The 13,999-nt window shown below is 44.5% G+C and overlaps 1 protein-coding gene across 12 annotated transcripts in view; it reads right to left on the reverse strand.

The window, feature by feature from the left end:
- LOC144755651 (adhesion G protein-coupled receptor L2) overlaps positions 1–13,999 on the reverse strand; it is a 250,472-nt gene that overhangs the window by 194,836 nt on the left and 41,637 nt on the right. For all 12 annotated transcript variants that reach the window (XM_078644852.1, XM_078644875.1, XM_078644831.1 and 9 more), the window contains exon 2: positions 12,576–12,750. In XM_078644852.1, the coding sequence (XP_078500978.1) occupies positions 12,576–12,651 (76 nt within the window). In that variant the 5' untranslated portion in view covers positions 12,652–12,750. The remainder of the gene's footprint in view (positions 1–12,575; positions 12,751–13,999) is intronic.

The raw sequence follows: 13,999 nt of genomic DNA on the forward strand, positions 1-13,999 counted from the left end.
AAAGGCTTTAGGTTTGCAGTATAATCGATTTATGTCAACAAGTCATTATGCCTGTATTTTTTAGGTATTGCCTACCAGATAGCAGAAGTTGTCAGTTGGTAGAAAACCCATTGTTAGCTTACTATTGGTTGGCTTTACCGTCACTCATTTGCTTGCTTTTCAGTCGTTCTATTGTGTGAGCCTTACCTCCTCTTCTTGCGTTGCCCTTCCTTTTAACATGAGTGCATTACTTGTATCTTTCACTGCTTGCTTTTAAAGCGCTTCTTGTTTTTTTTGGGTTAAGTGTTCCCTGAGAGTACATTTGTATTCCACATGTCTCTCTTGTGTACTTCTCTGCCCTAGCTACACTCCGTGTTGTTCTGTGTCACCCAGGTTGTATAGCCCACATCGGCTATACAACCTAAGTCAGTGGTGTGCTCCATCCCGAGACGGCGCTGGAATAAACTAAAGCTGGATGAGTTTTTCCATCTCTTATCGACCGACTCATTTGACATAACTGGGTCGGCAGATCAGGTCTATGATAGGTTTTGTAACTGGGTAACCAGGGCTTTAGACACCCTCATCCCTATTGTATGCTGTAAAGTGGGGACGGGTAAATCCAGCCCTTGGTACGATGACTCGCTGCGGGCATTGAAGGTTTCCTGTAGGCGTGCAGAGCGGGCCTGGCGCAAATCCTATAATAGCGTGAAGAAAGTTTTGTACTTGTCCACGGTGAAAATGTATCACCGGGCAGTGTGCAGAACCCGCGCCGCCTTCTATGCCGCACAATTCAGGACTAGCTCTAATCCGTCTAAGGCTATCTTCAAGGTGTTGAAAGATCTCACTGCCAAAAAGGTAACGACGATCCACCAGAGCTCTGTTGAGCACTGTGAAAAACTAGCGGATTTCTTTTTGGAAAAGGTCAATGCCATTTATCGGGCTTTTCCGTTGGCTACTCCTCCGGCTAATCCACCTCCTAAGCCGTTAACATCAGAGGGGTTGCATTCTTTTCCTACTTTAACACCTGAAAGCCTCGACAAATTGGCTCATCAAGTGAAGTCGGGGTCCCCAGCGGATCCGCTTTGCTCAGCTGTGTTCAAAGACTTAGCGGTACTTGACATCTCTCCGTTATGTTCTTTGATCAATACGTCGCTTACATCTGGCGTAGTCCCACTGAAGTGGAAACGAGCTATGGTTCGTCCTATCCTTAAGAAACCTAATTTGGATGGTAGCAAGCCCGAGAGTTATCGGCCAATCTCACTCCTACCGTGGCCTGCTAAGGTGACTGAGGCGCATGCCAACGCGGTCCTCTCGGAACATCTACTTCCTGCTGATGTCCTCGATGTGACGCAGAATGGATTCCGGGCCGGTCATAGCACGGAGACGGCTCTGCTGTATATGGTGGAGCATCTTCGCTCCGTGCTCGATGCGGGGCAAACGGCGGCGCTGGTGCTATTAGATCTGAGCGCCGCCTTTGATACCGTATCGCACCCGATCCTTCTGCGTCGCTTAGAGGAAGTTGGTGTCACCGGCCTCGCTCTCCAATGGTTCCGGTCCTTTTTAGCCAATCGGGCCTTTAGCGTGACCGTTCCGCCGTACCAGTCCAAATACCATCCTCTGGACCTGGGGGTCCCCCAAGGCTCCTCGCTGAGTCCTACGTTGTTCAATCTATACGTAAGGCCGCTAGCTGAGGTTGTCAGGCAATGGGGTATGACAATGGTGTCATACGCCGATGACACCCAGCTAGCGGTTACGATCAGCGGGGATGCCGATGTCGATGCCCCCAGGTTCCAACAAGGACTGCGGGCGGTCGCCGGCTGGATGACGTCCAACTGTCTCCAGCTGAACGCTAGTAAGACCGAGGTCATGATTTTTGGCAAACAACCGGAACTTTGGGGAGAGAGATGGTGGCCAGGGGAGTTGGGTCCTACTCCCATCCCAGTTGCCGAGCTCAAAAACCTCGGGGTCTGGCTGGACCCTTCCCTTACGTTTGCCTGTCATACCAAACGTACGGCGGCCTGTTGCCTTGGTATCCTGCGTAGGCTCCGTCCAGTGCTCAAGTTCTTTGATGCCTCCACTAGGCAGCTCATGATCCAAGCTACTGTCATCTCTAGGCTGGATTATGCCAGCTCCCTTTTGGTAGGCCTGAACCAGGCAGAGATCGGACGTTTGCAACGGATCCAGAACGCCGCAGCAAGATCGGTGGTAGAATTACCTAGATCGTGCCCCACCTCCAGTACTCTGCGTTCATTGCACTGGCTCCCGGTGGCCCAGCGGATCCAGTTCAAGGTCCTCTGTGTCGCCTATAAGATTCTGAAGGGGTCCCCAGCTATGATTCTGGCTACACTTTTGGCCCAATACATTCCAGCCCGAGCTTTAAGATCTGCTGATTTAGAACTGGCTGTTGTCCCGCGCTTCAAACGGAGCAGAGCTGGCGGGCGCTCCTTTCAAGTTCGTGCGGCGGTGCTTTGGAACTCCCTTCCCCCGGCGATTCGTGCCCTTAGGGCTCTGCTCTCCTTTCGCCGTGCGGTGAAAACTTTTTTATTCCCTTAGTTTAAATTTGTCTGTCTTATTGTTTTGTTGTGCTGTGCAGCTGCCTTGTCGGGCGCCAGGACGCTCCTTGGCTGGAGCATCTGTGCGCCTAATAAAAACGCATAACATAACATAACATGTGAAATGAAATGAAAGGTGTTTTGTAGAGCGCGACTGCTGCCCGAGGGCGTCCAAGCGCTAGGTAGAGGGAAAAGTACTCTGAGGGACGGGGGGAGAGAGCCCGGGGGTGGGAGTATTTCATTTCTGAAAAGGAATGTTTTTAACTCTTTACGAAAGGACGAGAGGGTGGGGTTGGACCTTAGGGGAAGGGAGTTCCATAATTTAGCGGCATTGAGCGTGAAGGACCTGTCTCCTGCTCTGGACCTTTTGATTCTGGGAACTGCGACAAGGAATGCGTTCGTAGATCGGAGTAGCTTGCCGGGGCAGTAGGGGGTGAGAAGTGTGTGGTTGATCTCAGGGCTAGCTCTATGGAAGGCTTGAAGCGATATGCACAGGGTTTTGAATTTTATTCTTTCCCTGACAGGGAGCCAGTGGAGTGACCTGATCCCTGATTTAGCCGATTCTCTGCGGGGGATCTGAAGTAACATACGGGCTGCACAATTCGGAGTACGCTGGAGTTTCTGCAGTACGTATTCAGGGGCTCCCAAGTAAAAGGCGTTGTTAAAGTCAAGTCGGGACTGGATGAGGCCCTGAATGACAACCTGCTTGGCTTCGAAGGGCAGGATTGGAAGGATCTTTCTCAGCATCCGGATGATCCCGAAGCAGGTTGCTGCTGTTTTCGTTGCCTGAGTGTTAAAAGTGGGGGTTTTGTCCAGCCAAACTCCCAGACTTTTGATGTCCTCCTTCGGGGTTGGGGGTGGGCCTAAACTGGAGGGCCATAGGTGGTCGATGGGGGTGGGAGTGGGGGGGCCGAGGAGCATGATCTCGGTTTTGTCGGCGTTGAGTTTTAGTGAGGATGTTGTCATCCATCTCCTGACATTCTCCATGCAGGCTGCCAGGTTGGATTGGGGGAGCCCGATGTTCTTCTGTGCCAGGGAGACCACCAGCTGTGTGTCGTCAGCATATGAGATGATCTTGATGCCATATTGGCGGAAGACCTCAGCCAGCGGTCTCATGTACACATTGAACAGCGTAGGGCTCAGGGAGGAACCCTGGGGTACCCCGCAGTTTAGAGGTCTGCTAGTGGAACAGGAGTCACCGTCAAAGACCTGAAAGGTCCTTCCGCTCAAAAAGGAACCCAACCAGTCAAGAGCGTCTCCGGAGACTCCTAGATCGGATAGTCGACACAGCAGGGTTTTGTGGCACACTGTGTCAAACGCGGCACTCAGGTCGAGGAGGATCACTGCCACTGACCCCCTCGGTCCAAGATCCTCCTGGATTCTTCTGTCACGGCTAGAAGAGCCGTTTCCGTACCATGTTTGGGACGGAATCCTGTTTGGGTGGAGTCCAGTAGAAGATTCTCTTCGAGAAATCTAGTGAGATGGAGATTAATATGCTTCTCCAAAATTTTGCTTGCCCAAGGCAACAGGGAGATTGACGGTAGTTGTTAGGGTCCGTGGGATTGAGATTGGGCTTCTTAAGTAGTGCTTTCACCATTGCCTGTTTCCAAGTAAGGGGAACCACTCCTGTTTGTATGGAGCTATTGAGTAGCTGCATGAGGGTGGGGAGGATGACTTGGTTGGCCATGTGCTCCCAATAGCCCCTTCCACCTTGCCCCACATTGCTTTATTGCCCATTATGCTTGCACCCACCTGCTCCATGTTGCCCTCTTGCCCGTTACTTCTCCTCACACCTGTGTTGCTTCTGTCCCCCAATCTCCCTGCTGCTTTTCCCACCCATGCCTTCTGTGTTGCTAACCCCACTCACATCCTTTGTAATGTTTACCCACCCATGTTCTTTGTGATTCTTACCCCCTCCTTTGAGATGCTTCCCCCACCTGTGCACTCCATATTTCTCTTCCAACTGCATTTATAAAAAATTAAAAAAAGTTGTACAACTTATTTTTTTATGTACATTTACCGATCTGACTTGGAAAATAAATATAACAGCACTCACGTCATTTTGTAGGTGCATGTCTCTACAACATAACATGGCTGTCATGTCTCAGCACCTTTCTTGTTTTCTTGAGCCATGCTGAACACCATCAGGGGTAGAGCATGGATAAAAAACTTTGGCAAAATCAATAGGTCACAAAGGCCAGAACTACTGGCATTATCACTGCTTGTTTAAAGTATGGAACCGTTCACTAGGAATTACGCACCACTTTGCATAATAGAATCCTGTAACAATAAGAAAGAACTTGGCACACTTAAATAGTCCGGCCCAGAGCCCCACCAAGGGGTGAGAGGTGCATATAGGCAGCGAATATATTGAACTTTGCATTCACTTGTTTGAGCTTTTGCACAGTCCCTGGCCTGGTTTGCTACAAGCTTGGTTTCTATTCCTAGATATTGGGAGCAGGACTACTTACCAAAGTGCTGTTGAAATTAGCAGAATGCAGAAATCTACAGCTGTTAAAAGGATATAAAGATGCCTGCTTGACTTCCGGTCCTGAAATTGGTGCGGTTGAACATTCCTTCCTAAATTGCATATAGCACACAAAAGCAGTTTGCAAAAGCTCTCAGGAAACATGCCCTTTGCAGGTTAGTCCCACCACGCAGTGTAAAGAAGTTCATGTAATATACCCTATTTCCAGATGCAGGCTTGTAAACACTAAACAATAAAGCAACAGGGACAGAAACAAAAGAAACGATGTTCTATTTAGTGGATTGTGGGATTTTCGGCGATTCAGGAGTATGAAATTAATCCAGACATATAAAAGTTATTTAAAATAGAGTATAATTTAAAAAATACATTAAAAAAACAACATGAAGAGCTTATCCATTGCCCTCCTACCATTCGAGTACATCTTAAAAAAGAAACATATATATATCAAGGGAATATTTGAGACCTAACCTTAAACTCAATCTTCGGAAATATTTGATGCCATTCTTTGGTGATTTAATTGTCTTTTTGTAGAGGTAGGATGCAGGCCAAAAACAAGATGCGTGCATCTCTCAAAAATAGCTGTCATAGAAGCCCGAATCTTACTGGCACACTGTCAAGGAATGATAGGGTGGGGTGTGAACTGAACTTTCTTTGGCTGAGTAAACACGATTGACAGCCAACCGTCTAGACTCGTGGAGCCAAAGGAACAAACAGGCTCCGAGCTGAGCATTATTTATGGACTCAGGCAAGAGTAAGGTCCTTTCGAAAAGAACCTGGTCTTTGCGGCATCCCGCCACACCTACAGGTATCGAGTCAAGAGATCGATGAAGGTGATCACATCAAACTTCACTGTGTTCCACACAGATCACAGAAAACTCTATACAAACCTAGGAAATCTCTCCATCATTTGTTTTAGACAGAAGCGGGTAATCACAGAACATTCTAGAATGAGCTTAATTAAAATGGAACCAGAAAGTGCCAATTTACCATCCAATAGGAGCCTGGATGGCTACAGCTCAAGCTCGAGACATTAACTGCTAAAGTTGCTTCTATCTGGGATGGGAAACTAATGCAATCCTGGGCCAGTGACTAAACATAAAGGCTCTTTGTTACTCTTCCAATGCACTCTTACCCAGTCATTACCCTAAATGTCTGGCAGCTCAGAAAGCTTCCCGTCCAATGGACCCAAGAAATGGTGTCTGTATCCGGAAAAGCCCAGATACCTGTGAGCCGCAGTTCCTTTTAATACCTCTACCACTAGACGTGCGGTTACATTACTACATAATTTTACGCACTCTCCGAACACCTGCGGCGATATTTTTCTCTTATTAGTAACTGCTGGACTGACAGTACACTTTTAGCTGAAAAAGGCACAGGTGAGCCAAGTCCATCAGAACATGATGGCTCCCTGATAACGACAGGCGCAAAAATCCATGCAATACCTTTTATTTTCTCGAGATAACAAGGGACAAAAATAAATGCAGTCATATTTACTCCGGTAGCGACAGATTTATAGAAATGCAAAGATCGCGTCGCCAAATAAACACCTGCAGTCGAGTCGGGTCCTTTGAGGTATCTCGACGAACACCTGGGCAAGATGTTTACTCAAAATTGTAAACTGAACGCGAGGAGGGATAATTAGCAAATAAAACCTTCGCTGGAACCGGTTCGCTCGCGCCCTCCGAGATGGAGAACCAAGCTGGCACCGGGTGAGGGAACTGCAGGAAATGATGATTCCAATTTACACATCGGCACAACATTCTGCCTGCCTGTCAACGGGAAACCATTTCATATGCAGTGATAAAACAGATCTCTGGGAACGACTCGGAGCAAAAAGTGCTGACAATAGTCTGGATGCAGACTTTCACATCAGCGCCTTCCGCAACTCCCTGTATCAACTGCAACGCGACGCAAGCTCGTGTTGTGATATGTGCCTGCCTTCTTACTTCGGTTCTTGGTGGAGTGGCAGTCTTTCATGGGCAACACGCTTCCTTTCGAACTAACAGGCTACCTAGATCTATTAGATTATTTATAATATCAAAGATATTTAATAGAATGTTTAGTTATTTATACATGCTTCAGCTGTTTCTAAGCGTTGCAAACAGTACTCGATTTACTGACCCCAGATGGATGGATGGTGTTGTAAGCCTTAGCAAGTATGTTTTAGTGATAACTGTTCAACTCATTAAAACGCTCTGCTTTGAGAAAAATGCTACAAAAGCGGTTCCACAGAGAAATGCTTCAGTCTAATAATTTAGGTGCAGGGGGAATTTGGAGAAAAAAATGCAACCTTAAAAACGAAATGCACCTGCTATCATCTCGCATTAAAACTGCATACAAGAACATAGTGCACATTCAAAAGTCACACAAGCTACCGAAAAGACACAGACAAAATACCGATCAGAGGACAAAATATCTCGCATGCTCAGTTTTACTGTTCTCGGGAGATATATTCTGTTTGACAATCTTTCCCTGGTGAAAATCTGGCAAAATTATGCACGGACAGTATACAATTCTAAAAAGAAAAGAAAAAAAGTCTGCAGACGTGAAATCTTGAGGTTGCTACCACGTTAAAAAAAATGGCATTCTTGGTAACCTTTGCATACAAACACTACTAATTTGCACTGCCGATGCTGGTTTCTAGTATTTTTCAATGCCTGACACCATCGAGGTTGTGTCCTCCACATTTCTGCTGTAGCTCTTCTAGTGACCACTAGGTGGAAATGAAATGATGCAAACCGGTGTTTAAACGTGTCAGTTTGCAATGCTGCTTTCGGGGCAGGACAAATGACAAACCCACGGTTGGTAAAACCAAAAGCTCAGAACACAGAATATGGCGCCAGAAATAAGAGCAGGGCTCCCGAGAAGGACCTAAAGGCCACCCAACCTCAAGCACGGATTGGCTCTTTGGAGTAGGATATACACATCGGTCTGAGACAGGCAGCTGAAGCAGTCTTCTGCAGTAAGGCCTAAAAAATTGGCCAGGCTTGGTTTAGTCTATAGAAGTGAACTGATGACAGTCTTAATTATTCTGTCCGAGGCAAGCAAAGTTGCTTCACTTAAATGCATCGAAGGTGCTTGCAAGCACAACAGTGACGTCGTCAACAAGGTACCCAGGTGGCACATAAAAAACAAAGGTGAAAGATCAGCCTCGGAAGCTATAAAAGCCTGGGCAACGGTCACAACGTAAGTGCCATTCAGAAGCAAAGATGATCAGTAATAGTTCCAATTGCTAACTGAAGATTATTCCCTGACTTGCAGCAAAGTAGGTAGGCAGGATCTTTCTCCTGTCACAGTTCTGATATGTAAACGCTGAATACCTTTAAAGTTGTCATGCATTCAAGACACTATAGATGGGAGATAAAAAGGTTAGCACTTCTATGGCATTGGTGCTGTTCCAGATACAAAATATTAATTCTAGAAGCCCAATTGTAGTTGCCACTTATTTGACAAATCCAACCCCCCGCCCCGTCCTCTTCCCGCCCACCTAATTCCCATGAAAACGGTCATTTGAAGTCTGTAAGAAGGCAATCAGGTTACAACTATGGAAAACCAATTGTTAAGGTAAAGAACTCATCAACAACTTGCCCTATTTCTCTTTTTGGCCAAAGTCTTCTGAAGCCACCAACAGGGTACATGTTAACTACACCAAAGTTAAAAGACTGCATCTAGCAGGTAGATGACAAACCATGCATGTAGGCCAGCTGAACACATTTTTAAATCCTCAGGAGGTAACATTTGCTTAATGCAGTCTTGATGTTTCAACGACTTACTGACCTACTTCCTTCTTTGTAACACTTCCAGCAGCACACACTGAATCAAACAGGTCACTAAACTATGCTACAGGCATCTAGCAAAATGCACACTAATTGGAAACTACCACTATTCCCATCAAATCTTTAAAAGAGTAAAAGAAAACCTGTTTATTGTTGAAGTAAAACTGCTGCATAAAAGTAGTAGAGACTATATTTACATCCAACTCTATGAACGTTTCTAATCCTGAAATCCTAAAATTGTTATTCATTTAGGTCTTGGGGTGCATAAACGTCCTAGACGGGGGTTAAGTTTATAAAAAATAAAACATGCTGATTAATTTGGCAGCTTAAATAAAATTTACTTCACACAGCTGTTTCTTGAAAAAAACACAAGACCTTGCTGTTGCTCAACACTTACCAATGCTTTAAAGCACACTGACATTTGTCTTAATATTTCGCATTTTGTTTTGAATAGCTGTAAAGGCACATTTGCTAGAGCATGGCATTTCAGTCACACCTTGGCTATGTCATTAGCCACTTTTAAGTAATGGTACTGAATATCTGTCAATTAATTGCAGAAGAAACGCCTTAGCTGCACAGCTTGAATCTCAATTAAAAATTACGGTATCACTAATCTGATTGTAAATGTCACCAGGGCTAAGCATGGAAAGGCAGTAAGGGAGAGGGGGTGGTGTTCAAGCCGAAACCATCCATTTGCTTAAACTATACAAACACTCGACATGATTAGCTAGTGTTCCTCCATGTTAAAGCTTCTGGGGAAAGAGGATGTGAATAAAGCCAGCTATGTCACAGGGAATGTAAACAGGTCACACAAGCCTTTGATGTAAAGCTCTTTGAAAAAACACTGTTAAGCTGAAGTTTGAGTTAGGTTGCATAGGCTTCTTCCAAAAAGTATTTTATAAGGCCACAGCATAGCTGGTTACATATAGAGTAGGAAAAAGGGCTGGATGAGAAGCACTCGAGGCCACAACTAGGCAGGCTATACGTTTTATAATAACAAATCGATCTGGCAGTGCCAATGAACACATTATATATTGATTCCAAATTGGGACGCTTGATATTATGTTCACCATGAATAAAGTGAGGAGTGGCGGCCAGCACAGGTAAGAGTAGTGGGGGAGGGTGGGGCTCGACAGACGACTGGTTCGTTCAAATTAAATAAAAAATTAAAAAATAACCACTTACCTTGCGCTCACTGCATCCGCAATGTGGCGAGCGCAAGGTAAGTGGTTTTATTTTTTACTTTAATTTTAATTAACCCATCCCCTGTCTAGTACCCACTGCCCCCACCCACCCTGCCCCACTGCTCTTACCTTTGCCGGCTACAACTAGGTGTAAGGAAGGGAGTCTTTGCTGCGTTCTCTGCAGCGCCGGTTAAAAATCTCAGGAATAACTGGGTATAAACAGCACGTTTGTGTGGGTTTTATGTTGTCGTGCACGGTGTATAGGGTGCAGATGAAAAGAGATAGGATGGAACCTTAGGGCAAGTACAAGGTCACTGAAATCCACCAGGTCCAAATTCTTTTATCTGGACTAATTGATATTTTTCTAGATAGAAGGGGTGTTACCAGTTCAACACAGTCATATAATACAGTGCAGTTACTAAGCGTGTTGGTGATTGAATGGTTAGCGGCATTGAAGGTAGCGGACAGAGCCAGGAAGGCCAGACAGCATATACCGCTGCTGTCCGAGAGGAAGGTGGTGTTGCCTAGGCCTGGAAGGTTTCTGGGAATGCTGCAGTGAAGCCTAAAGGCAGACTGGTCTTCATGTAGGAGGGTGCAAACTTTAATTTTTCTGGTGATACCAGAAATGGTCTGCATTTAGAAGTATCTTGCAGAACAAGATTAAATATGATTGGTGTGTAAAAGGCCAACTCATCTATATAAATTAGGTTGGGATGTTTTCAGTCTTTTACACATGGAACTAGGTTATCCTATTTTGAAAAATATGTTTTTCGGCTGTTACTCAACTTGTATACAGAACAAAATTTCATTACAGAGGTACCTTTTTTGCAATATTATATAGATATTCACACAATCCTAACTTTTACAGCTTGAAATGCTCCTATATTAAGGCTTTTGTATGTTTTCTAAATCTAATTGAAATGGAGTGCAAGTAATTGAAAAATCCGTGGACTGAATCCTCACCTTACCACACATTTTAAATCCGCTTCGCGAACGAAGGAGCATTCTTGCAAGACTAAAGTATTCTTACACAACCCAAAAATAATTATCAAAGGCAACTAGCTGTAAAATTCAGTTATTCAGGCTTTAATTAGCTCTATCACCCTTACACTACAAAAGGTGACTTAATAGCTCTTTGCGGTTTCCCAAATGCAGAAATTTACTTTTCAGATAAAAACAGAATTTAAACAATGTCCAAAATGAACAAAGGGCACCACAGGGCTCGGTGTACACTCAATATCAAACACACCGTTTCAGGAACATGTGACAAACCTGTCCTGCTTGCTCATAAGGCCACAATCTTTGCCACAGAGAAGTCTTTTGAAAATGGTTTCGAAAAACATGCAAATCCCGAGGGCAGGAACCCATGTGATATGTTCCCGGTACATGCTCCTTCAAATCTAGATGCGCGCGGCAAACGAGCTTCAGTAAAAATGGATATGTAGGTCGATAAAAGATCAGCTATCCTGGGAGGAAAAACAATGGGAATAAGTAACGATTTTCCCGCTTGTGAGTGGAAAAGACATTTTGAGCGCATTAGCATTAAAATAATATTGATTGGCTCACCCTATAATTCAAACAGTGCTATTTAAGTGAATACATGAATGAAAACATTAGGTAAATCATCCAATATTAATTCTAAACCATAAAAGCCAGGCAGAGAGCTCCATCTTACTCAGACTGTTGGGAACAGTGGCCAACACAAAGCTTGCTCATTCAAACCCGCTTTGCAATTAATTAAAAAAGGCAAAATAAGGGGCAACCACGTAATCAAACTATACTCTTCAATTCTATCAGCAGAAAGGCTCTGCCAATAAACCAAGTAGTGTTCCGGACGGATTTGGATCGAAATGAAGGACTAAACATGCTCAGAGAAAGTAGTGGTAATTCACCTATATTTCAGCAAACAGGGGTTTACTGTCGATATTAAAAGCATTCAACACAAAAAATCAGTGCTAGGAAAAAAAAACATTCGAATCAGTAAAAGCATTGCTCACAAAGAAGAATTTGTACAACAGTTTACAAAGACAGTCATTAAAAAGCATTGGCAAATCCATAAGTTATGGCCTTGGCAAGTATGCATTTTTTTAACTAAAACATGCACACACAAAAACTGGGCAAACATGAAACATGTAAAAAATAAAGGAGTGGTCTGTCAGCACAGAGAAACCAGACGTGGCACTGCAGTGCACTCATTTTCAGGTAGCTGTGCACATTTGATCAGGCATATTGCTATCACTGCAGTGCAGGAGAGCCAATGGATGAAGTGGGCTGACCCATGGCCCCAATGCTGTGTGCTATGGTGAACGTAAAACGTGCATCTGAATGGAGGAAGAAGTCTAAAGGAAAGCCTCTGTATATGTACATGTATGCAATTGTAGTAAGATTTTGTGGACAACATGAGGCGGCCCCAAAAAAGTAAAGAGGTCTACAGGCCATACATAAAAAATAAAAATAAACGGTTTTAATTTTTAGGTACCGAGGCCGTAAAGTCTGTATACAGAGTTTGCGGTCCCACCCTAGCTTTGTGAAGCACCATTCAGGAGCCAGACGCCTACATCAGCTAATCAAGTGTAAAGCGTGAACGCAGTTTTACCTTCAGTGCACTGTATGAAGCAGACTGCAAGAAACAGCCAGCGACTTCTCATTCTGGATCCAGACAACACCATCATTGATCCCTCGCTGGGTGTTGCTGTTGTATTCCTTAATGAGCCCGGTCACACATCCCCCAGTTCATCGACACCAGCGGCCCGCATCACGGAGCGTCATTCCTGGAAGAAAGAGGCACATATCTCAGCGACAGGCGACTGAACAGCGCAGGCAACAACAAGCGGCACATTTCACCTCACACGAGGAATTTAGGGCCAAACTTACAGGAGAATGTGGAGACATTCAGCAGAAACATGATCCTTTTTTTAAGTGCCTATTTTACATGCCATTAGTTAACACACATATTAACCTTTTAGCTGGCTCCTACGAGACAGTGCGCAGTCCTTTAAGCAAAATGGCATCCATTTTCACTAACAGAACTTGCATATGGTGCGAGAAGTGCTCCAGCAATCGAGAGCTGCATGTCAATTTATTTTTTTGTGAATGAAGAAAAAAATCAACCACTCACATGTTCAAGAAAAACCAAGCGAGAGAGAGAGAGAGAGAGAGAGAGAGAGAGAGAGAGAGAGAGAGAGAGAGAGAGAGAGAGAGAGAGAGCGAGAGAGGAGAGAGCGAGAAAGAGAGAAAGAGAGAAAGAGAGAAAGAGAGAAAGAGAGAGAGAGAGCGCAGAACAGGGGCGAACACTAGTAAGTAACAGGAAATATTTCTTTTTCAGAAGTCACCCAAGTCAGTTGGTATTAAAAACGGGTTGTTTTTTTTTAACTGGACCAGGAAGACCAAAGAGGGCTTTAAAGAATAGCAGAAGATGATCTTGGAAGCTACACTAGGCGCAAATGCTTGTAATGCACACCTCTCCTGCAAGTCATATGTGATTATATAAATCTTACACCTCGCCATATTCACTGCTCAGCGACCATGCAATGATTTGCCTGTCCAGGTCGGCTACTGATGGTAACAGGCGGGAAGGAGCATCTGCCTGTGGTCATGAGATTTCCCAGTTTTGGAGAGAAAAAAATTCGAGACATCCTAGAATGCTGACATGTAGAAAGCCTGTTAATGCATCACTGCCTCTAAAACCCACTCAAGTCAAGGGATGAATTACTGGAATACATCTCTGCACTGCTCGGGAACTGACAGCCCCTCTCGTTAATAGATGGCTTCCAACATCAGACTTCCAGCAAATAACCCCTTTACCTTAATTTTCTTGTGAGCGCTGAATATTACAAACATGCTTTGAATGTTTATTTATTTTACAAGGTAATCTGCATGATGCAAGGGCAACTCGCTTCATGAACAGTAGGCACATTTTTAACTGTGCTGAATATATACCAGGTAAGGGGTTCCAATATATTCATTAATTACATTTTGTAGTAAAAGATGTTTTATCGATACTGGCAAAAGTATTATCTT

This window comes from Lissotriton helveticus, chromosome 1_1 (assembly GCF_964261635.1).
Source record: "Lissotriton helveticus chromosome 1_1, aLisHel1.1, whole genome shotgun sequence".
Lineage (NCBI taxonomy): Eukaryota > Metazoa > Chordata > Amphibia > Caudata > Salamandridae > Lissotriton > Lissotriton helveticus.